The 26,390-nt window shown below is 41.0% G+C and overlaps 1 protein-coding gene across 1 annotated transcript in view; it reads right to left on the bottom strand.

The window, feature by feature from the left end:
- Positions 1-874: 874 nt before the first annotated feature.
- The window catches only part of LOC107688766 (neuropilin-2-like), a 73,786-nt gene continuing 48,270 nt past the window's right edge, over positions 875-26,390 (bottom strand). The window contains exons 8-18 of the mRNA XM_016486528.1: positions 22,361-22,428; positions 21,043-21,077; positions 20,643-20,666; positions 18,871-19,220; positions 16,865-17,009; positions 8,551-8,628; positions 7,477-7,620; positions 4,618-4,883; positions 4,412-4,508; positions 2,894-2,926; positions 875-1,185 (exon numbers count right to left, since the gene is read on the bottom strand). Coding sequence (XP_016342014.1) covers positions 875-1,185; positions 2,894-2,926; positions 4,412-4,508; positions 4,618-4,883; positions 7,477-7,620; positions 8,551-8,628; positions 16,865-17,009; positions 18,871-19,220; positions 20,643-20,666; positions 21,043-21,077; positions 22,361-22,428 — 1,551 coding nt within the window. The remainder of the gene's footprint in view (positions 1,186-2,893; positions 2,927-4,411; positions 4,509-4,617; positions 4,884-7,476; positions 7,621-8,550; positions 8,629-16,864; positions 17,010-18,870; positions 19,221-20,642; positions 20,667-21,042; positions 21,078-22,360; positions 22,429-26,390) is intronic.

Below are 26,390 nucleotides of genomic sequence, written 5' to 3'. Positions count from 1 at the left end.
TTGCATATAGGCGAAAAACATACCGTATCTCTTCAGACGTACTGTAAGTGCCAAAGCCCCAGTGACTTTCAGAAAATAAAAGTTTATATATAGATAGATATTGACAGATACTCAAAATGAACTCTTGGAAAACAAACAGCCTTCAAAATGCTTTTAAGAAGCTTCATTCAATAGTCAAAGGAGACCAAACAGATCACTGGAACGGACCGAATCCATTGCTCTACTCAAGCTCTTAGAGAAAGATAAAAGGACCAGTCCTCATAATGTAAGCACTTTGTAGAGGTACCAGGAGTTTAAAAATTCAGTACATTACGTGGTACCTAACCCTTCCACACACATCCTGTAAAGAGACATGGATTCTCTAGCAAGAACATGTGTCCCAGAGTGTTCGACGTTCATGCTTTTGTCTCTTTGAAACTTCTTGTCAAACTCTTCAAGCCTCAAGTGTTCCTATGTGCACATGAGATGCGGCACACATGCAAGGAAAAGTTTTCCTTTTTGTACCGATGCCTCCCTCCCGTCGCTGTTCGCAGATTCTCCTCAGAGTTTGGCAATGCTGCCGAGTTCTCTTGACTGTACAATAGGATTGGTCATGAACAGGAGATTAGAGCTTTTCACAGTAAGGTTCCCATCCACACAGAGAGAGAGAGAGAGAGACAGAAGGGGAAAGGGGGTCCCTGCCAGTAAGGATTTTGGCTGGATGTCCCTTCGGCACAGCAGATCTCCTCCTTCCCAGCACTGGAGCGCCACAAAAGAGCCACAGAAAACTTGACAACTCTGGTGCTTACGTGTCCACATCTTCTTCACCTCATCCTCGACTTTAAAGGACACCACCTAGATGTCCTGCGGGAGGAAGCGGTTCATTGGTGTCATCTCAACACTGGGAGCAGGGCTCTTGCTTCTCTAACCTAATTGTTAGCATTGGCTCCACCCCAGGTCCGGAGAGACCCCCGGGGCCGCCGCCTGCGTACTGTCCCGTGTACGTGCTCTGGTAGGACACCGAGTGCTGGCTCTTCTTGGCCGCCAGGTGGTAGCGATGGCAACACAGCACCATGACCAACGTGACGCAGCCCAGGAGGAAAATGGCGCCACCTCCAGCTATTACGTAATACCAGTAGGTGGGCATGGGCTGCAGGGACACTGTCGTGTCAACAGTGGGGTCACTCCAGCCAGGTGAGGCTCCCCCTGGTGGAGAGACACAGAAGAGTTGGCTTGGGGTAGAGAGGCATGCAGACTGCATAGCTTCAAGCCATCTTGGATTGTACGTGAATGATTTTGCTCTGCTTTGGTGCTGCATACAAACAAAACAAACACAGACACGCAAATGCACATGCACGTCGCCTGTCCGCGGCTCCTTTACGGGCACTCAATAACTGTAGGGACAGACTTTTGTCCTTCTAAATCACATTAAGAGTGCAGAAATGTTTTATGGGTTGTGAACAGATTGTGGTATCTGCGCTAATTTCATATGCAACCAAATTCAAAGGCCATAAAAGCATATAGTGTCATAAGACACCGGCTGATGTCAGCACCTTCTCTCTTTTGTAATGCAATATATTGGCGAGCGTGTGTTTGAGTGTGTGTGTGTGTGCGTGCTCGGTAGTTTTTCCTTCTGGGGGAAAGTTCTGTTTTCTTGCATGCATGGATCTGTGCCAGCTTCATCTGCCTCAAGCCAAAGTCTTCCATGAACCCAACCCAGCAGTGCATGAAAACTGCTCACCCATCACACGTGTGTACACACACACACACACACACACACACAAACCTCCACCAATCACTCTTTTTATTCCCTCCACTTCATCTTTCTCCTTGCATAAACGCGCATGTAATCTAGGAATTCTGACTGCTATGGGAAAATGAATCTACTTACACTGGGAATCATTTCCACTTCAATTAAAAGAAAGGGAGGTAGTTACTAAAGGATTACGTTATTAGTGGGCTTGTGTGCTCCACAATCATTTAAAATGGAGTGTATGAGGATTATTCCACTGCAGCTGAATCTGATTGACCGCAGTCATACAGCTGCTGGGGAATAAACATATGACATCCATAGCAGCACAGCAGCTCAAACACACCACCAATGCAGAGTTTTGGAGAGTTTAGCTGTTCTCATTACACTGTTTTAAAATTGTTAGTACAGTGACTTCAAGAATTTATTTATTTATTGGTACATTTAAAATTTGATGAAGAACAACAGTGCAATGTCACCCCAGAGGAAAGATGAGAGTCAAATAGTTTTAAAAGAGTTCTCAGTGAAGTTTTGTATCAATTTTGTCTCAGAAGTTTCTTAAAATTCCATAGGAAAAAATAGACAGGAGATGTGTCTATTTTTTTAATTTTATATTCTGACCTGTAAAGCACCTTGAATTGCAATTTATATATTTAAGATGCAATACAAAAATATTATTATTATTAAATATTATTATTATTATAGAATTAGGTGAGAAATCATATTGAAATCTCAAGGGGTAATATGCCAACTGAATCTACGGCCACATTTGATGATGTTTAGGCATGACACCGACACCATATAACACAGCATGTGATGTGGGGCTACAGATGCATGCTGGGATACAGCCCATGCTCCAAATATCCATATGACAATAATGATAGTGAGGACAATAATCATGACAGCAATGATTTGACATAAAGGCACCAACATCACTGAATGCACACATAAACAAACAAACTGCACCGGCGCTAAATCACACTTCATTTAAACTTTGTTGTGGGACTGGAAACAGACTTTACAGAATCCCTGTGTGCTGCTGGTGTGAAGCTCAACAAAAAGTATAATGATTATCAAAAGCCCTTCAGGTGATGCAAGCTGCTAGGCAACAAGCAGGAAGCACAAACATTGGCACAGGAAATGACAATATGCCAGAAAACTCACCAGTCATTTCAGGGGGGAATGCAGCGAAGGGTTCTGAAATGAGAGGGAAAAAAAGAAAGATTAGGTAAAGAACTGGCACAAATGAAGTATATTCACATAAATAACAACGGTGCAGATGGAATTCTGACACATGTGACTGAGTATGATTAATATCATACGAATAAATTACTCTGGAGCTCCAATTCCTTGACAAAATTAATTCTGAGGTGCTGTAAGCGATGTTAACCATTTCACTAACTCTCCAAAATCCTATTTTACAACTGTCTAAATATATCCTGATATCTCAAGACACCTATTTGAGTGATGTCTATCATGTAGGAACATTTCCTGCGTGATATTCATTATAGCCCCCTTGACTACATATGTAAATTTACTTTAGCTCATCATAAAGACTTTTGTGTAGTAGAGGGGTCTGAAATGACAAACATAGGTTAAGGAGAAACAGTAAAAGTAAAGAAGGGAGGAAAATGGGATTGGGCTGTGTGTCATTTCGGCAAACTGTGCTGTGCACACACACACTCAGAATGCCAGAGAATCAGAATGCCAGTTCAGAATGTTTGGAATGCATTCGCTTTAAAAAGGAACTCTGCAGAGAGACAGGGGACAGATGTGGCAGCGACGCAGGGCTGGCGCATGCACATCGAACAGCTAATTAATAAGAGCAGTCCCAAAGCTGGGGGCCTGTGGCAGCTCACATCAATTTTGATTCATAACTAATCCTGATTTTGCTGATCATAGTTTAAATATAATAAGTCACATGTTCTCAGAGGGAACAGCAATGTTTTGCTCAGTAAATAACCTTCACAGCATTGTTAGTGACTGGTCGTGTAACGAAAATCTTTGTTCGACATTAATGTCTGTTTGTGAAAAGCTACACCGTCGAGAGCAGGCCTGTCTGGTTATTCCCTGGCATGGCTCTGGAAAGCTCTGTTTACAAATAAGAAAGAAGAAGGAAAAGAAACTAATGAAACATAGATTGGGATCAGAGCCCACAGGGTGAGTGTGGCCTAGTTTTCAGCTTTTTGCGCGAGCAGAGCACTTGAAAAACACTTTCTGTGTGATTAATTTTTTCTTGGGCTTGAATGGCAAGGGTAGGGTGGGCATGGAAAGCAGAATGGATCATTTTATGACATGCAGGGTAAACAAAATTTGTTTTTTTTTGTCTGCCAACGCTGGGTAAATTTAGAAAAAGTATATTTTTTCTCCCTTAAAATCTATAAATATTTTTTACCTGCCAAAAAATATATATTTTCAATGTTTAATTACAAATAAATATTTAAACATATAAATAAAAGTACATACAAATTCTTATGTCTTTTTTCCAGATTTGTTAAATAAATTTTTTTAATTTAATTTAAGTTTTAGTGGCTTGATGTAAAGGCTGTTTTTTACTCGTGTTTTACTTGCATTTGGTGCTTGGCAGGTGTTGATTTTGGTCCCTGGTGACCAATATGGTGGATGACGGTTGAAAGAGAGAAAGACAGTGAGACAAAGAAAGACCCAGATGTTAATACTTACGTGTACACTGCTCAAGCTCGATGCTGGAGCTCATATGGATGTTGTCGACCCAGATGTGCCCTCGACTGCCACGCTCGAAGAAACCCTCGATGACAACCTTACAAATTAAAGAGAAAAGAAAGAGAATTAAAGACTACATTCAGATCAGGACTGTGTTACTGCTGTCAGTTCATCCTGTATTTCTATCAATATATAAACTGTCATACCTGATATTCTTTAGGGGACTGAGGCAGGATGGTGCGGCCTTCTCTCCACGTGGGCCCCTGGTCTCCTTTCAGCGCCCAGAGCAGCGCCTCCTCCTGGTCATCGTCCCGGAGCAGCACACGGAGGCTGCCCTGACCTTCACCCTGCAGCTGGTAGTAGAAGAGCAGACAGACGGGACGGTGCTCGGGTCCCACAGACGGGCTCATTAACCGCGCACGCTGCGGCTCTGACTTAGGACTCGCCTCCACATATAGGAAATTTCCAAAATCTGTAGAGAGTAAGAGACGTTAAGTGATGACGTTAAACATCTTTTGTTGGTCCGAAACATGTTCCTAACTCTCCAACCCTAACCAGGATGTAAATCCAGGAACATGTCCTACTTAGTGAATCACTGTGAGCTAATTTTGAATTCTTCCTTTTTCTGTTTCTTTCTCACTGTTACACTGCATTAAACATTCTGGTATGTTTTTATGTTTGCAAAATGTTAAATAATTGATCTTTTTTTTTTTTTTTTTTTTAGTGGAAGTAGAAAATCAGCTCCGACATAAAAGCACATCCCCTTTTCAGAGTGTTCAGAAGAAAGAGTATTTAGAACACAATCTCTGTCATATCCCAATGTGGACATCTCAGTAAATCGGAAGAAAAGTGAATGGGAGAAGAGAGGAAGAGCGGAAAACAATGATCAGAGAGGAGGCTGAGAAACACTTTGTTAGTGATCGGACTGGACAGCATGGCACCAAAAATTATCATCATTACCCACGCTGCCTCAGCTATAATACGGAAGCTCCCACCTTCCACAGATGCACAGAGAAATAGTACAGTCAATTCTTTCCGTTCGCCCTACTTTGACACATTTCTCATACCAAACTTATTTAAAATACAGCACTGAAATCAGAGATCAGATCAGGCTCTCGCTGGTCCTCCTGTATGAGATGCCTAAATAGTTTATGCATTTAATTAATGCAAAAGAACTTCCTCTGTTTGATCTTGGGTATACATATAAAAAAATTAATTACCCTTTCACAGGGAAAGTTCACCATAGCTCAGAGACTGTTTAGCTTAGGTTGATGTGCCTGTGAAGTAACCAGAGGGCAGGGAAAGGTACTTCTGGGATTATTGTTTTTAAGTGGAACCTTCTACACATAGAGTTAATTAGGCTGACTGTGTATTAACCCTTTCTGGACCTCTGGTTTTCTGTTTCCTGGTTAAAACACTGGGGTATGAACACTCTGGAGTGCTGTTCCAGGAGCCATAGGATCTACACAGCTTACTGTGATGTTTTATTGGAGTGAGCTGTGCTATAAAGTGAATGAGTTGAGCAGCTTTTGTCCAGGGATGCTGGGAAGTGAAGCCAGAAACATACTCCACAAGTATGCATTAAAAAAATCTGTGGAAAAAAACTGTGGAAGCCCATTTCTGCCTCAGATTTTTTACTTACAATTGTGACTTTTAATCTCGCAATTGTGATTTTATATCTCACAATGTGACTTTATATTAATTTTTTTACAGGCAAATCTATTTTTTTAGACAGACACACACACACATATATATATATATATATATATATATATATATATATACTGTATATATATATATATATATAAAGGTATATTTTATGACGATACACCAACACTTCAATAGAGGATGCAGTCAAAAGAGAAGGCCCCAGATGATGTACTTTTGCCGAGTAAGACATGTTCCTGGATCAACATCTTTTGTTAATCCTGGTTCAACATTACTGTCCAAAAAGACAGACTTAGCCCAATCCCCACCCCTAAACCTAACCTTACCCATAATTTATTCCTAAAATCAGAGGGAAATGATAGCTGATTAACTAGGGTGTAGAAGCACCTAATCCTGACTGTAAGCCTAAAACTGACATTTCCTGAAAAGTTATCTCTCAATTCTGATTGGTTAATTGGAATGATGTTCCAGGATCAACAAGGATGTTGATCCAGGAACATGTTGTACTAAAGCACTACTTGCAGCAATGTTAGGAATGCATTGTGTACTTGTGTTATGAATTGGATTCAGACACATTTCAGACCCCAACAACATGTGAAATCGAGCTTGAGTACCTAGAAGTTATTTTTTTTTGCATTAGGGGATCTACACAGTTTGTTTGGAGAAGGTGAGGAATGTGAAGTGACACCCCTGGTGTAAAAGAGTGAATAAACACAAGAGAAGGTCTCGAGCTTGGGGGTGCTTTTAGTTTGGGAATGGTTTAAACAGGAGAGGATTCTTTCCTTTTGACTCCTGGATCTCTCTTTAAACCCTGACATGTGGAAAACAGCAAAGATTGTTTTAACAGCCTCACAAGGCAGAGTGCTCCAAGAAAGCATGGGGGACACGGAGAACTGTATATTTGTGTGTGTGCTCAGAATTAGTGAAGCACTCCCAATTTTTTTTAAGCAGGGTTGATAAAGGTCAGGTAAGCTCAGGGATATGAAGAGAGGAACAAACTCCCAGAGGAGGAACGAGGATGGACTGAGAGAGTGACAGATATTATTCCCAGATTTCAACTATCACATTAATTACACACCAGTAATGAGACGGATGGATGGAATATGAGAGGTGAGCGCTTGTGCTTGTGTATATGTGCTAGTAAAGAGGACAAGGGCAAAGGAAGGTCTGAAAACGTCTTTTGTGCAGTGCGGTCACCATACAGCACTAAACTTTTTTTCAGACCTTCTACCACTGTTCCTGTTTATTTCCTCAATTATTCTTATTAAACAAGCACACTTGTCTTCTCAAAGTTCCCAATGCTATCCCAAAATTCCCAATGTTTATGTTTTAAGAGATTAGTGTAAAGATTTGTTGGTTTGTTTTAGGCTATGTAATATCTTTTAAGACGGACTTACTGTCAGATCCCATTGTCAGGTCCAGACTAGGACTGGAGGAACTATACAGAGACCACTTCAGATCGGACATGGGGTCATGGGTCCATCCACACATACTCTGCTCAAAGTCACACAGACCACCCAGAGACGAGAGAGTGGTGGGAGCTGGGGAGAGAGAGAAAGAGAGAGCAAACCAGATTATACTCATTTTCCATGACCTCAGACCCTGCTGTAGGCTCTCCCATAACACACACATACTGTATGTGCCTCGTGAAATCTACAGACATATTTGTCTAACTGCATAGCTGACTATACTTGTGTAAAACTATCTTGGGTGTAAAGCCTACATAGTCCTATTATAAATGTATTTTGTACTTGTATATTTTATATATTATATATGTAGAGATTTGTCTCATTTTACATACACAGATTCCTGTCTCGCTGCATCTGTACAGATTTGTATCTCACTGTATGTGGCAGATTGCAGTTTGACAGTATGTGACAGATTTCACTGTAGGTGAACATTTACAGTCTCACTGTATTTGAAAGATTGCCATTTCAGTAAATATGCACAGATTCTTGTCTCACTGTACAGTATATGCACTGACTGGCTCTGCTGCTGCTGGTGCTGTGTTAACATGCAGACACCCACAGACTCCAGCACAGCCTCATCTACATGGAGTGCTGTGCCTCAGCATTTAGCGGGCCTCCGTCAGCCATCCATCCAAAGGCATGCTGCTATGCTAGTTAGCATAATGTTAGCATTCATGCTGCGAGCCTCTACTCATCAACAGATAAGTGTGTACAAATGGAGGAGCGGCAATCTGTTATTAGAGCTCTGGGAAAAGCAAGGCTGCAATTACACTGAAGAGTACTGTAAATAAAAGTGTATGTGTGCATGTGTGATATACTGAAATGCTTGCTTATTTAACACAAAGAAAGACATGCTCTTGATATTCTCATTTCATGTCAGTAAGGTTTTGAGCCTTTGTAATACACATAGATAAGATTGAATTTATTGATTTCCACTCTGTAATGAGATCTGATCTCATTCACTACAGTAATATATTCTGGTAAGGTGCTCTGTTTGATTACCTGGTGTCCTGTGGGCAGTACTTGTCTCCTCGTGAGGAGGGAGGGTAGGCGTTGCAGTGTCAGGAATGGTGGTAGATTCTAAAAGAAAGTAAAAAACAGCACATATAGCACATATTAGAAATAAGACATTTACTGTGGACTGGAAAAACTCGTGAGGCACTCTAAAAAAGATCCTTGTACCAGTTCTGATTTATATGCAAGTCTGCCTCACACACACACACACACACACACACACACACACACACACACACACACACACACACACACAGGAAAAACACTCCTCAGATATGAAATGACAGAATAATCACACACGATCGCACACAGGCATGCATGCACACCAGCATTTGTCCTCCAAAAAGTGGCCACAACCACCAGACACACGTGAAACAGAATGAGACAATTAAAAATGTGCAATGCACCACGTGCACACATTGTGCGTTTACAATAAGAGAAATATTACAAAACCACAACTAGAGAAAAATTCGGAGCATCTGAGAACTATTTACTGTGAAATGCTCTAATTGATAGAGAGAAAGTATATTCTGTAGAATAAACGGTTCATCAGCACTGCCATTACACCTCAGACCACTGCAGTTACTGTACCAGTTACCCACAATGCCTTTCAATTTGAAACCACTGTTACCACAGCTATTTTCCATGAGTCACAAAACCTTTAAAGAGGTTCCCTCCACTGACACTGTCTATCGCTGACTTTCATTTTCATACAACAACAAAGTTCACTCCTTTAGCCTTATTTCTCTTCTTTCTCTCCACATCTCTCGTCTAGGAATTAATGTTTTGTTTTGGCTAAAACAACACAAGCCAGACGGCAACAAAAACTTCAGTGTCGGCAAACGCAACAGTGCTCTTGCGTGGTTTCTGCGGTGATAATTTGTTATGACAGAAAATGTTAAATCAGCCATTGCATCTCTCTTCGTTCCCCACGGGGGATCGAGCGAATGAAGATTTAGAGACAACGAGGTGTAAATGAGTAATGATTGTCAGCTCTTAAAGTCATTAATGTCATTACTCTTAACAATTCCCCGCTTAATTGGCAAATACGTGAGTGGCGTAACACTAATCATGTAGACACTTTAGCACAACATGAAAAGGAGAGGCCTACTGTAATATTAATATGTTATTAATTTCTATAAGCGGGTGTGTACATGAAAGGGATGCACCAGCTGGTTGCTGCTGACATTAAACTCTATTAATTTTCTGCCCTTTACAAATACAATTAACCTCCCAGCAAGTCCTGGATATCTGGGAACTGAGAGCTCTCTCTCTCACTCACCTAACACACCTTTCATTCTTTAGTCTCACATGCGTTAAGTGCGAGACAATCCTGTCCCGACTAATGTACACCACCATTCAAACGTTTGGGATTGGTAAGACTTTTTAAATGATTTTTTTAATGAAAAAAGTCTCTTATACTCACGAAGACTGCATTTATTTGATTAAAAATACAGTAAACATTTATATTGTGAAATATTATTGCAATTTAAAATAACTGTTTTCTATTGTAATTTATTTTAAAATGTAATTTATTTCTGTGATCGTAAAGCTGAATTTTCAGCATCATTACTCCAGGCTTCAGTGTCACATGATCCTTCAGAAATCATTCTAATACGCTGATTTGCTGCTCAAGATACATTTCTTATATTAAGGTAGAAAACAGTTGTGCTACTTAATGTTTTTGCAGAAACCATGATATATATTTTTTCAGGATCCTTTGGGGAATATAAAGTTTAAAAGAACAGCATTTGAAATAGAAATCGTTGTAGCATTATATGCCTTTACTGTCACTTTTGATCATTTTAATGCATTCTTGTTAAATAAAAGTATACATTTCTTTGAAAAAATCATATTAATAACGACCTTTTGAACAGTAGTGAAGGTTTCCCTTGTTAACAGGATGAGTCAAGTATCACAGTATCATAGGCTGATCAAACAGGTGTTTTCATTTACTTGTCAGTTAGGATAATCTTTAACAATTTTCAATATTATTTACGAAAATTTTAAGATGGACACCTGATATTTCTCTTCAAATGACACTCATTTATATTCACTCTATGTGAAATATGCTGCTGATTTCTCCTGATACCTGAAGCTCAAGCTATGGATCAGAGCAAGACACAGCAATAGATTTCCAATATGCTCCAAAGCTCTATTGACGCAGCCAATTGATCTGGATCCCAGAACTCTCTGGGCGTCGCCTGAGATTTCCTCCACAGCCTGATAACACATTAAGGCCATGAAATGTTTCCAAGTCTAAAAGACAGACCAGATATTTACAAGCAAGGGCTAGTTTTGGGGTCACTCCTCCTCACCCTGAAGGATTACCTTGTTTTTAACCTCTGGATTCAGGGCACAGAGCAGAGTCAGCCCTGGTTCCTCTCTCATGGGCCCCACTGAGCCTCGGCAATTTCTGACTCAGCATTTTCATAGCAAGATGGAAGAAATTTTCAATTATGTAGAAAGCCTTGGAGTAAATCTATGCCCCTGGCAGGCGGACCGGCTGTACTTCAGCGGCTGACTGAGATCTTGAGCAGACACTGCATTACAAGGGAAAACAAAGACTGATGTGCGTTTGGGAGATTGTGTGGAGTAACAATCAGAGAACAGGAGTCAGATCGGATCAGCAACAGTGAAAGTGATCATCAAAAGCTGATGTGAGTGTATTTTAAACAATGCGTTCAAGTCACAACCACATTAAACGAAATAGTAAACACACACGCATACTTAAACACTAACGCTTATTCATATGCAACCTAATTAAACTTTTCCAACTTGAAAGACGAGACTTTTGGCCTCCAGAATTCAATAACAAAGCCGTTTTCCAGCAGCACTGAACTAATTAAAGCTTTTGTCTCTGTGTCTTTTGAACACAGAAAGTAACAGAAGGTTTATCGTGTTATCTCTGAGCTAGTAAATTCCCCAAATACAAACGCACAGACACACACACACTGAGTTCAGACAGGCCTGTTTGCTAGGCCTCTGATAAGGACTTTCCTCGTGAGCTCAGTTAAACCAACAAATCATCTCCAGGTGATGGATATCAAATATGCTTCACATGCCTAGAAATATTCAGGCTCAGAGTGTTCATATTCACATCAGATGTCCTCAGAGAACCCTGCTTCAAAACAACAGTGGCGATTTATAAAACCAATCTTCGACTGGCTCGATGGAGAGTGAATACAAACATTTCAAATGTAAGAAAATACAGTTACAAAATGAAGAAGGATCATCTTCAAAACAGTTTATAAAGTTATACACTGCACCTAACCCTGGCTAAAATGCTATGGTGGGTTGTTTAGCACCAGATTTCAATTATAAACCTTCTTAATGCTTGTCTATATGCAGATGTGTTGCATATGTTAAACAACGATGGCAAACCATTAATTGCAGTGATTAAGCTACAGTATGTTTCAGTAGATTTTACCAAAAGAGTTTAGCCGAAATAAAATTTCAAACCCGATCTCATGAGAAAACAACTATTCTACGATTTGGTGTTTTCATATGAATTCATATGTTTCGATTCATACAAAAAAACAAAAAAAACAATAACAACCAAAGTATAATGGTCCACCCCTAAACATAACCATCAATGGGGTGTAAGCAGACAAAACAGACATGTACAAAGCAGTATGAAAACAAATAAACTGATTCAAATTCATAAGAATTCACCACCATTTCGCCAAAATGTTAAATAATTACAACTTGCCATGAGAGTGTTTGAAAATTCAGTCATCACTTACTCACCCTCATGTTGTTCCAAACCTGTATTGACTTTATTTCTTCTACAGAACATAAAAGTTGATATTCTGGAAAAATTTCTGTTTTTTTTTTGTGTCTACTGTGAAAGTCAAATGGGTCCAGTGTTGTTTTGGACTCCACTGAATAGTTGAAACAGTTGAAATACTCTTCAAAATATATTCTTAATAAAGTCACACAGGTTTTGACAGAATTATATTTTTTGGGTGAACTAAAAGTATACATGAGATTTCCAGTAGGAAAGCTGTACTGTACACTGGAAAGACCATATAGTATGCACGCATTATATAAGGAAGAGCTGGGAAGACGTGCTGTATGGAAAAAGAGGAGGGGAGGAGTGGAGATCAACTTAAATATTTACACTGGGAGGATATGAAGAATGACATGTGGGCTTTGTGGGTAAATGCCTGTGTGCAAACATGGGTTGTGTAGGGGGACTACACTAAATAGAAACATGTGGTTGATAACTTCAAAGAACCAATTCAACTAGACGAGGGAAGCTGCTGTCCTTCAGCTCACATTCATCGATCCCGATAGAGAGATAGCAGTGAAAGATGGTGAAGAGCCAGAGAGCAGAGAGAAGTGATTACACTCTCCTCGTCAAAGATGAGAAGAAGTGGAAACAATTTTCCATCACATCACCAGCTGCCCAGGCAAAGAACGTTGTGTCCTAAACCACACCCACTGTTCCCGTGATGGACAGCCACAGGCCCCGCTCACACATCTGAGAGTGATCAGTGAGCACTGCACATGCTGAGATCTATTTCTTTCTCTTTCAGGTGTGTGGCATTCTTGTTCACCCATGGATGGTGTGTTTATGTTAGTACCATGTGTGGGCGATAGGTTAGAGCAGAACTGAGACTCGAAACTCAAATGCTTTTAAGGCAAGTCAGCTCACTCATTGACCATCTTGGCCCTTGCCAGCTATTTTATGTCTAAGTAATAGGCATAAAATACAGCTCCTATATACTTGAATAGTAAAAGTCTGTCAGGATTTTCAAACCATATTTTAAATCTTCAATAAAATCACAACAATGGCATCATAAATTTTGATTTATTAGCTCAATTCATACTGAAATAGCTATTTTCAGGCTGGTTCAAGTATAAAATAAAAACTGAAAGGCAGGACTTCCATTGTTATAGGTGCTGTAAGCGTTGTGATTTCTTCCATTATTTTTGTATGAGTGGTCCATCTTCTCCTTATAGGAACTTTCGGTTACAGACTTTAACTCGCTACTTCTTTACATCATTCCTTCAACTAATTAAACTGCAGTAACCCTGTGCTCCTGAATCTCAGAACCTCCACTTAGCCTGAGCAGGGAGAGACGTCCAGGTGAGCCCAGTCTCAAAGGTTGCACGCTATGGTAAAGGTGTATCTCTGCAGCTCCTGCGATTTTGAGACACGTTGCACCCAGCAGAGGTCACTGTCCTCACTCTCTCTACCCCTCTCTCACTCTCTGTTCTCCAAGAGACAGGAACCTCTGGCTTGACGTGAGTCCAGTAATGAATAATAGACAAGGGTGCCAGATTGAAAAGTCCTTCTGTGTCTTTCATGGTCTTGCTCTCACAAGGTCTGTCTGCCACGCCTCTGTTTATTTATTCATCAATTCATTATTTCTCTCCTCGTGTCCCTCACTCTAAATTTCCTGCCTCCGGGAGAGTGATGGGATTTGGGGACAAAATTGTAGCTTAGCCACAGCTCAGAATAACGCCAGGAATGCATGACATTAGTTTACGTGTATTTGTATAGTATATAGGAGCAGTATGGTATACTATATTTAATGATATATGATTTCAGTTTGACAAATGTAATGCACAGTTAAATGGTCATTATCATTAAATAAACCCTGTCAGGGTGATCAGAACCAAGACATGGAGTACATGACTGTGCATTATCCTACTTAGTACATGGCTGCTTACCAAATAAATGGACATTAAATATTTTTTTGTGGACATACTAAATTTTTTTGCATGTAAGAAGAAAGAGACTGTATTATGATACGAGAGAAATTGTTTGCTTGGGGACAATGGTCACTTTTACAGTTATGCGGTTATTATACCACTCAGAATCAAGTATTCCAGAGATAATAACTTGTATTAACCTCTCTTTATGTGAAATTAAATATGTGTTTGTGTTTGTGTGTGTTCGGGAAGTATACAACTATGAACGCAGTGGCAGATGTGTGTGATTGGCGTAAACATCTCTGTGCAGTGGAGTGAGACTGATGTAGCCCTGTGAATATTTAACGTCTCTCTCTCTACGAATCCCCACGGCCCCTCAAAATCAGAACAACAGCAGCCCCGGCCCCTGCGTCACTCACCCTCGCACCCCAGCTGCAAACAACCACAATTTACCAAAGTACAGTGTGCTTTAGAGAGCCAGATTAGGACGATCTCATTCAAACGAGGTCTTCAACGTAGGTCTGTATGTTTTTTGTTGACAAACGGCTCCTTTGAGGACCGGTACCGTTAGTGATCACTGTGGATGTGCCTAACAGATGGTAGGAAATGAAACAGCCATAATGTTATGCATATGGGTGGAAACAAAGAAAGTACAAAAGAAAAATACACACGGTTCAAAGTCACATGTAAGTGTATATAACACTGCTGTAGCTGGGGGCGTTGTGTTTATTTTTTATTAAAACTGATAATTCTGACTATAAAATCTGCCTTGATGAGCGAGGTTGCTGCCAATAGCCAATGAATACACACACCAGTGGTTGCACATCATTTGCATCAAATATTGCTATATATTGCTACATGCATTAGCCTTCATGAATTGTTTATCTATTATTATTAATCCGTTTTGTCATGCCCAAAGCCATAGTATAAAAACAAAACAAAACCCTTCTTCACTCATCCTCACACCATAACTGCAAACAACCACAATTTACAAAAGTAAAAACAAAACCCTTCTTCACTTACCCTCACACCCTAACTGCAAACAACAACTATTCACAAATCACAAAAGTAAAAACAAAACAAAACACTCAAACTTTGTCCCTCACCCTAACACCACAGCTGCAAACAACCACAATTTACAAAAGTAAAAACAAAATATAAAACAAAAAACAAAACAAATCAATACAAAAAACATAAAACAAAACACTCAAACCCTGATTCACTCACCCTCACACGACAGCTGCAACCAACCACAATTTACAAAAGTAGTTTGCTTTAGAAAACTGAATTAGGACGATCTCACTCAAACCGTAGGTCTGTATGTTTTTTGTTGTCAAACGGCTCCTTTGAGGACCGGTACTGTTAGTGATCACTGTGGATGTGCCTAACAGATGGTAGGAAACGAAACAGCCATAATGTTGTGCGTACGGGCAGAAACAAAGAAAATATGAAAGAAAAATACACACAATTCAAAGTCACATGCAAGTATATATAACACACGTGTGTTTGTGTGTCTCGGGATCTGCATGTGATTAGATTTACTGTGGAGATTAGGAACTGGGGCTGTAGTTTCAACAGTGAGTGGGGTAGATTGAGCCCCCTGTGTCTCGAACATCTGGTGTGCAGTTGTGCGCTGCAGAGCCTCACCGCACTGTCATCGAATTTCCTCACGCAAACATAACCGTGTGTACACAAACACAATCTACCGTCAATCCATTTTTCGTCACTCATTAACTCACTGGCTTTGATCCCTCCCTTATTTCTTTCATCTGCTTTGATTATCCTCTCTTTCTCTCTCTTGATCTTTCGTTCTCATTCATTTATGGCCCACAGGCTCTGTAAACCTGTGCCAGTATTGCACCAAGCACCACCGATGACACATGAAGCTTTCATCCCAGATCTCATCTTCTGCCTGCAAAGTGCCACCAACTAACCCTGAGCCAGCACCGGCTCTCTGTCTGACTTTTCATCATGCCTTTCTCCTCCTGCAGTCCTGCCATGTTAATAAACCTGGGCACGGAGCCCTGAGGCTTCCCCTGGCCTCCACCCACATCGTCCTTTCTAGCCGTCCTTTTCATTAGAGTTCCTCTAATGCTCCTTCGGCCCCGGCGCTCTTGCAGACACAGAGCCATGAAGACAGCCCATCGATTACTGCCCCTCGGCCTGCCGCTTTATAAAGCCCAGGCCAGGTCCAGAGGGAGCAGCCATGTGTCCTTTTGGCTGATCGTCATGCTGTGACAGGTAAAAGAATCAAGAGGAGGAGATATGAAGGACATCGGGGACAGAGAGCAAAGATGGAAGTGACAGAGAGGCTGTAGGACTGCTCCGCTTCTTTCTACTGCTATAGCTGGGATATTCAAACGGATAATTCTGACTATAAAATCTGGATGATATGAGCCTCATTGAACTTGCTGCCAGTAGCCAATGAATACACACATCTGTGACCGCACATGATTTGCATTATATATTAATATGAAGTTGCTACAGGCAATTTAAACAGCCTACAGCTAGGCTAATTAACTTTTATTACTCAGCGGATTAACTGTTTATCGTAATAATTATTTACGATATAAACAAATAAATAAAAATGAAAAACTAAATAAAAAACTAAACAAAACAAAACATACACAGGTCTTACCTGGCAAGTCACAACCCAGTATCTCCAGTCTCATTCCGATGCCGGCGGGAGACCATCTCTCTGGATACACTCGGATAAACTGGGCCACAATCTCGTCAAAGCGACGGATCTCTGGGGTGTCGTAGTGCGTGTTACCCTCAAAAATCTGGAGGAGCAGAATCACAAAAGCACTTTAGCTCAGCTGTGTGATTGAGAGAAGAAAGCTACTGCATATTCTCTGTATTTCCGAGTCTCTGATGCAGCTCTGCAGCTCAGGTTTTAATTAACACAACTGTGGATGATTTCACTGGAATGTTATCAAAGCTTGCAGCCTAATTGAATTCTGCTCTCAGAGTGGGAGATTGGGAATCTAGAAGTGAAATGCTGAGTCGCTGAGATGAGCAGGAAAGAATGAAATGAGTCTGCTAATAATCTGATTCTGGTGAACTGTTCATTACTGTAGCCCTTTCAACGACCCACGATATTTAAATTTGCACGATTAACTAATTAACCTAATTCAACTCTAGTTTTATTCTTCTGTTCAGTACTTCTCTGCTGGAAAAAACGTTAAATATTATGCGGTGGTTAGCGTGGTTAGGCTGGATTTTTACTGGTTCAAGGTGGTCTAATTGGCTTAACTGGCTTTCGACCAAGACCAGGCCGAAACCAGGTTTACCTAGATCAGTGGTTCTCAAAGTGTGGGGTGTGCCCACCAGGGGGGGCGCGGGTCATCAGCAGAAAAAGAAAAGAAATAAAACAGTAAACAGCCAAAGGACGTAACTTAGAATGGGAGATGGATCGGTTTGTGAAAGGGAAGAGAAAAGCCATAAATGAAGTCGCACAGACCCAGGCAGTTGCTGGTAATTTAAAAGCTAAATGCAGAAAATATGACGAGGCATATCTTGCTCTCGGCTTCACTCACTGTGTCTATACTGGACACTACAGTTGTCCCATCACGCCGCAAGTCTACACTGGACGCGACAAAGCGACCGTTGAAAATCATTTTAACTTTGTGTCAGTACGTCATAAATAGAACAAGACATCAGTTTAATGTTGGGTTTTGTCGTGTCGCATCGCATCCAGTGTACACAGTGTCACTGATTGTAATGGTTCTACTGTATTTTGCAGCTCGCGTCCGGTAGGTTTAAAGGGGGGCGCGACCAAAAAAGTTTGAGAACCACTGACCTAGATAATCAATTAGATCAACCTGAAACAGACTGAACCAGCTAGAATCTAAGTACAGTCAATTACCACTTTAACCATTTAACTGTTTTCTCAACTCATTAGGAGACCTTAGTTTGGAAGCAGAAAAATAAAATAAAATAAAATAAAATAAAGTAAAATAATATAATTTTGTCTTTAAATTAAAAAACTTTGTTTTGATTGTTGTGTTTTTTCTTAGCAGCATTAAAGAAGTCCTGCATCGTTCTCACCTTTGGAAGATTGGTCTTGGAGTCGATGATGTAGCTCCAGTCTTTTCCATTCAAGCTATGGGAAAGTTTATACTTCCGCACGAAGGCCCGGTTCTCCGCACTGGTACTGCCATCAACCCCGCGGGCCCCTTGCGTGATGATGCCCCGTACAGTTTTGGGGACTCCTAGGTCCACCTGCAGCCATTCTTCGCCAGCCACGGGCTGCGTGGGACTGGGAAACCACCCTGAGCGGCTGGCCACCAGTCGGGCCGCACCTGTGGCCCCGTGGATGTCCCTCATGGAGGAAGCCGAAATCTGCGAGTCCGGGAGGAGGCCAGAGAGCATTCCCTGCATCTCGGAGCATGGAGCGTCTGAGAGGAGGATGGACAAGCAGATGAGCTGAACCAGCTAGAATCTAAGTACAGTCAATTACCACTTTAACCATTTAACTGTTTTCTCAACTCACTAGGAGACCTTAGTTTGGAAGCAGAAAAATAAAATAAAATAAAATAAAATAAAGTAAAATAATATAATTTTGTCTTTAAATTAAAAAACTTTGTTTTGATTGTTGTGTTTTTTCTTAGCAGCATTAAAGAAGTCCTGCATCGTTCTCACCTTTGGAAGATTGGTCTTGGAGTCGATGATGTAGCTCCAGTCTTTTCCATTCAAGCTATGGGAAAGTTTATACTTCCGCACGAAGGCCCGGTTCTCCGCACTGGTACTGCCATCAACCCCGCGGGCCCCTTGCGTGATGATGCCCCGTACAGTTTTGGGGACTCCTAGGTCCACCTGCAGCCATTCTTCGCCAGCCACGGGCTGCGTGGGACTGGGAAACCACCCTGAGCGGCTGGCCACCAGTCGGGCCGCACCTGTGGCCCCGTGGATGTCCCTCATGGAGGAAGCCGAAATCTGCGAGTCCGGGAGGAGGCCAGAGAGCATTCCCTGCATCTCGGAGCATGGAGCGTCTGAGAGGAGGATGGACAAGCAGATGAGTTATGGTGAGGCAAAGAGGAATTGACATTTTAAGGCTGGAGAGATTAATGTTTCATGTTGTTATGTCATGAGAGAGGCCTTAGGAGTAAATAATAAATAAACAGAGCATGTGTGGGTGTGTTTTTTATGTGTACATCCCCCCCGGAGTGGGTGTTTGTGTGTAGGATTTATTACAGGAAGAATTTCGTGTTCCAGTTTTTCTAGGTTCACCTCTACTAAACAGCAAACCCACTCAGCCCAAAACAGCCATTCTCTGGCTCAACCGGCACAAATACAAAAGGTACCAGAAATAAATGATTGATTTTGGCCTTTGGCTTAAACATGGAACAAAAGAACAGGAAAACAGGCTGGGGCATCTTGGTCAAGCCCATCCTAACAATCTCTAGTTGAATCACACCCAGAGGTACACCCACACTCCGACAGAAAGAGCAGTAAAACACAGAACGAGGCTAACGGTGCAAACGTGATCGATGGCTTCACGGGCATCTTTATGAGCTCAGCTCTGCTGGATATCCTGCGGGCTGAGCATCACTCTTTCACAGGAAAGACAGGAAGGGCAGCGACACGCCTCACTGAAAGCAGCTTGTTCTGGGCTGGGTGCCCGAGGGACAACGGCCCCCGCGGGACTGCAGCAGGTCTAATATGGAGGCCAGTGGCGTGTCCGTGCGTCGTTTGTGTCAGTGTTGAAAAAGACCCCGTCTCTAAAAGCACATTTGTCCTGCTCAGTGTCGACGAAAATAGGAGCGAATCACTGTTTAATAGCGTAATGATGGAGTGTGATGTCTCTGATAACATCAGTGCAAAAGCAGCTCACCTCCTTCATCTGCTGCAGGACATGCTAACAGAATTAGGTGACTGCTATCTCCCCATCTCCATAAATAGCCAAACTAAATCAGGACCCTAAAGAGCTCTGATAAATACACATCTGAGCTCACTTGACAGGGACACAGTGGGCGTCTGGAACAATATTTGTCACGTGCAGTATCTGTGGGCTTACTGCGTTTGAAAGTTCACATGAGACAGGGAAACTTACCTTATAGATCTATATCTACCTGTTTAGATATTACAGACATAGATAATGATATAAATAGGTAAATATTAAAATCTATCTTTATATACCCATTTATATCTACCTTTCTACGACGAGGCGTTCCCCATAGCGACCCCTAGAGGACGCAGTTCGAAGTTCCCATGAAAGGGAACTAATCCTTTAAACACTCAACTTTTTCTTAAAATTTGAGAAGATCCAACATTCAAAGTTTGTCTTTTTCTCGATATTTTATAATTTTATATCTAAAAGTTAAAAACCACAAACCAGCTCCCTTAAGGGCTGGTGAAACATTTTGAATTCTGTGCAGACTTGGAGAAAGATGTGTGGTGAGAGTTTTACTGACCCGTGATTTGACAGCCAGGGCTTGCTGCGTTTGAAAGTTCACATGAGACAGGGAAACTTACCTTATAGATCTATATCTACCTGTTTAGATATTACAGACATAGATAATGATATAAATAGGTAAATATTAAAATCTATCTTTATATACCCATTTATATCTACCTTTCTATCAACCAACCAATTAAAGGATTATTGCAGTTTCAATACAGCTTCAGAGGGCTCTACACGATCCCAGCTGAGGAATAAGGGTCTTATCTAGCAAAATGATTGGTCAAAAAAATTTGATACTTTTTAACCATAAATGCTCGTCTTGCACTAGCTCTGCAATGCGCATGCGTGACTTTATGCATTACGTAATCATGTTGGAAAGGTCACGCGCGGTTAGTTCTTCATCTGTGTACTTTGCACTTTGTAAACACTGGGTCGGTACTTCCGCCTACATCACAACATCCAACGTGATTACATAATGCGTGAGGTTGAGCTAGTGCAAGACAAGCATTTGGGGTTAAAAAGTATATAATTAAAATTTTTTTAGAAAATGACGATCGTTTCACTAGAAAGGACCCTTATTCCTCGGCTGGGATCGTGTAGAACCCTTTGAAGTTGTCACTCTATGGGATTGAATGTTGTCACATAAAGACATTAAATCAGATGCAACCACATGTTTTTGGGTGTTGTCATTGTTTACATCAGTATGTCAGATGGATCATTAGCAGGCAGCTCCCAGGGTATCACAGAAATATGCCATGTGCTTGGATGGACAAGATGACAAGCTTTGATAGCAAATCTCCATCTCTCCTCCCTCCTCAGAGACGCAAGTCTCTGTCAGGGTCTTTGTCTCCAGAGAGAGGAAGTAGGAAAGAGGAGAAAGACTAGAAGAGGGCGAGTCCTACTTCATTGCACACACAGAAACAAAGCTTGGACCCTAAGGACCTGACCCGTCTCAGGATCCAATGACATCCGGGCCAGCTGGCCCGGGTCAGGTCTGTGCTAGGCTGACTCGTTCGGAGAGTGAAGAAAGAGATTAAAGACGGGTTCAAAAAATGAGAAGAAAAAAACCTTCTGACATTTGGTAAATTGCCCCAATATATCATAAAATAAAAGAAGAAAACTATGAACTGAAGAACTGTGGTCATTAATCATTGTGCATATGGTTAGTTAAAAGCAGAGACCTGGGGCAATTGTTCAATTTTTCACATATTTCATCATAACTCTCAGATTACTACAAATCTACCTGCCATTTTTTGGTGTGTGAAACATTTAAATGTGCCAATATTTATAATACTATTAAAATATTAACACTGAGAATGCTTCAACCACAATATTGAATTGAATACAGTAGGTAAGAGTATTGCAGATCTAATAAATGAAGGGCAGCTGGCAAATTGGGAAAAGACTCAAATAAATAAATTATGCCTTATTTTAATGTTATTTTTACATTATTATTATTATTATAATTTGTTTGTTTGTATTACAATCATGCCAATAAAAAAGTATTTTTCCATTTCAAATTGAAATTGAAACTGAACAGAGCAATTGAGGTGGGGCTGAAACAGAAGACAAGTGAAACCTTGGGAAAAAGAGTGTAAAGCTGTTGTCAGTAGGAAGATTCAGACATGCATCACAGAAATCTGCTTTTGTTTAATGACCTCATGATGGAGTGTGTGACCTTGCCCCTTCACTGCCTGTGAAGTTTTTCAACACAGCACAGTATCAAACCGAGCTAAGACAGGCTGGGGGATCCGGTTCAGGACCACCTCTGAGGGGTCTACGTTCGCATGGAAAACCTAAGGAGACAGAGAGAAAAAAGAGGGAGATTTATGACTATTCTGGAGGTGGTTTGGCTGAGGCCACACATTCAAAAACAAACTAACCTCACAAACAAGCACAAACTCTCGCACAGTAAGAGCTTCTTTACTGTGGTCAAGTGAGATTGTGACTTTAATCGCTGTTAAAATACACACACCACTGAACACACACATAGACGCCAATGTTTGCATCGTAAATTCAAACATGAAACGTTGTTTCCTCCAGAATGAGTTAAGACAGTGAGAGTGTTTGAAGAATCAGTTGTCACTCTATGGGATTGAATGTTGTCACATAAAGACATTAAATCAGATGCAACCACATGTTTTTGGGTGTTGTCATTGTTTACATCAGTATGTCAGATGGATCATTAGCAGGCAGCTCCCAGGGAGCCAGTGTGTGTGTGTGTGTGTGTGTGTGTGTGTGCGTGTGTGACAACTGGGGGTAAGAAGTCTGTAATATATCACTTCTTAAGTGTGTGGGAGAGTCCTATTTCTCATGATTCACTGATATAACCTAACACACACCCAGAACTTTTGAGAGAAAATAAAAAAATATATCAAGAAGTGAAATATTTGTGAAATATTTCAAACTGTATTCATTCCAAAACTGTACTCTTGGCAGTGCTATCTTTGTATTATTTATATGCTTGTATAGGTTTATTAGCTTTAGTTTTTTTTAAACATATTTCTTTTTAGCTTTAATTACAATTTAATTAAATTTCAGTTTTAGTAACTTTGCTACTTCAACTTATTTTCCATTATTTTTAACATATATTTAACTTAGTCGGCAAGGCAACATTTCTATTTTATTTCAGAGGTGTGCTATTACTTTTGAGACTCACAGTTTTTAATGGGCAAATAAAACCCTTAGACTTGCATTGAAGGAAGAAACTGTGATTGATATATAGCTAAATCAATGGATATATGGTTATATCTTTTGACATAACCACCTAGCAAACCGCTAAACCCACTAAAAACACATTATCAACCACCTACTACATCATTTCGTAGTTTCTCATGTGAAATTGCAAAATATTAATAATATAAAAATAGTTAGTTACAAATGTTTTTATTTACTGTTGCCCATGGACTGGGCGTCTCCCTTTCCTGGCTTCTGATTGGCCAACTTGTTTAATCCAAACCAGCAGGAAACTAGGAGCCGTGAGACTCTTATAACAGATGAACAGATGTATATCACATGGGATTTAGGACAGAAGGCCCACTGGTCATTATGGATGAAGTTCCAAGCTCAAAGAGGAGAGTGTTAACCATGAAGATGCCAAAATGATCAAAAAGCACAGAAAAAAAAAAAACTAAAAGGCATAACAGGATTGAGAAGTCCAATTACTATGAGGACGTTAGGGAGCAGGCTGAGAAGAAGCTGAAGAAGCAGTGATTTCCCACTGGCCCTCTAAGACAGAGGGAAAGGGGAAACGAGAGGAATGACAGAAATGACAAAGTCCCGGACTCTGACAGCAGCAGTCAATCTATAGAGGGGACGGAGTCAGATACTGCTTCTAGCCAAGCTATAATACCTTTATTATTTCCTTTCGTCTTTCCCACACACGAGCACCTGCTAATGTTTTCTTTGCATCCCTGAGCTACAATGGCCCCTGACTGGTGTTGTGTTGACAGACACACAGGTGCTGGTAAAGACAGACTCCCACACACTGAAACAGGAGAACTGCTGTCAACCCTGCTGTCTACTGATACAAGGCCACCCTTGCATCCTTTCCCTCCTTTTTTTTGCCCTCACACTGTCGGTTTTTCGTTGTTTGCTTCTCACTATGCAGTCTAGACGTAATCTTTGATTGATGTACTCTCTGCGTGTGCATGTGTGTCCGTAGTCAGAGACATAGCAAATGGACACAGCCGTCATTGGAAGGTTTATGCTAAATTACGATCATGAATTATGCATTTGAGTACGTTATATCACGTTCCCTCAGGCATGGCTGCTAGTGTTTCCTAGCATGCTGTCTGTGGGGGGATCATGTATGTGTTGTCTGTCTCAGGTGATGATGTTTTATATGTGAGTGGGGTCTGAGTGTATCTGGTGTTAGATACAAGCATACGTTTTCAGATTCTTGTGGAAAAATCTGCTATACTTTTATATGGAGGGTATTTAAACATGGTAAAACTTGTTAAGCAAAGTTAAGAGTACTCTTATTGGCAGATGAAAGGATAAATAATGATTTAAACATTATTAACTTACACACTGGGAAGGACCCACGATGTTCAGAAATTTTCCAGAAATACATTCCCAAAATTACATATATATACATATATTACTACATTTTCACACATATCTGTTTTATTTCTGTCCTGATTGTTTATATTCACTTTGGGATAACCGACTGTGTTTATATTCAAACATTTACAGTAAAAACTGGTCTGCCCTGCACTATTACTATATATCGCACAACTAATCATGTTCATTTGTAAAATTCAATGAGCTGCACAGATATTCAGCCAAACTTTAAGAGCATTTAGCTTTGTATACAACTCATTACTAAATAAAACAGGCTGCAAGACTATGAGGAAGACTCTTACAGCTCACATGGAACTACAGGCCATGATTCTTCTTATTGAGCACCAGGTTTGACACCAAACAATAAAAAAGGTTGATAAAGACGTTAAGGAGTGTTTAGATTCAAGTCATGCAAGACCTCATGTGTGTTTTTGTTTATACATATGCAAAAAGATCCAATCAATGCCAGATACCTGTGGAAAAACAGGAATTTGTTGACAGCACAAATGGCTACAGTGCTGCTGGTCTGTCTAGACACACACACACACACACACACACACACACACACACAGACAGATCAATGAGGGTGGATGTAGATTAACTGTTATATGAATTATTGAAAAATCACGTCCGACAGTCCAGGAGTAGTTATATTGAACGAATTCCTTGGAAATTCATCAGCACAGGAAAATGTGTATGTGTGAGGGAATATTCATGAGATGAAATGGGTCCTCAGTGATGGCCAGCAGGGCAGGTTCCTCCTGGTGAGGAGTCCCCAAAAAATGAGTCTGAATTATTTAAATGTCTGGCACTAGGGCGGTCTACTTAAATAATAAAAATCCCCCAAAGAGAACTCCCTATGAGGTTAAAGTGTGAGGACACACACACACACATGCCTCCTGTGAGATGTTGTCACTGTTAATATAATAAAGAGAGAGAAGAGAGAATTTGTGGTCACAAAAGAGTGGACACTCTCTCCCACAATGCCTGACTGCTTGGGCTGGGTTACGGAAAGCCACATGGCCACAACAGGGTCATGGGAGATGAAAGAGGTGCCGCGTTCCCTGCTCTGTCCATCTTTCTGCCTGTCTGTCTTTTTGTCATTCGTTCCCACCATCTCTCGCTGCTTTGCATTGGCTCGCTGCCATGCGTTTTTTTCCCCTCAGACTGATGGGGCCGCTGGGAAATGTGGTCAGCGTTTACAGCTCTGCTCGAGTCATTACTCTCTCTGCCCTTCTCCTGCTCTCTCCCACACCTCCACGGCCCAGATAAAGATGTTGACAGAGCAGTCGGGCTCCAGTTGGCTGCAGGCCAGTGCAGGCTCAGCCTCAGAGGAGGAGAAACATGGAGAGAGACAAACAGAAATAGTTCTGTGACAAATTATTTTATAAGTACAAATATTCCATGTAGCCTCTCGATTAATATGAGGTCATAAAAACTGCATGTAGAATAATTATAGAGGAATTAGAAAGTTCAGAAGAGCTTTAGATGAAGTATAACTTGATGTGTCAGTTTTTCCTTCGTCAGTTTGGAGGCTGTGTGTTGGCTTTGGGCCCCTGGCGGCCCTTGGCTGTGTGCTCTGCTGTCAAGGATGGTTTTGACTGATAGTCTGCTGGTGGCACAGCAATGAGGGGTATACCTGAACACTGTGGCCAAATTTGGTGTGTTGCTGCCATTCACTGATTGCCATATG

This window comes from Sinocyclocheilus anshuiensis, unplaced genomic scaffold (assembly GCF_001515605.1).
Source record: "Sinocyclocheilus anshuiensis isolate Anshui unplaced genomic scaffold, SAMN03320099.WGS_v1.1 scaffold9, whole genome shotgun sequence".
In the NCBI taxonomy this organism is placed as follows: domain Eukaryota; kingdom Metazoa; phylum Chordata; class Actinopteri; order Cypriniformes; family Cyprinidae; genus Sinocyclocheilus; species Sinocyclocheilus anshuiensis.
This window is presented reverse-complemented; position numbering and strand designations above follow the sequence as displayed.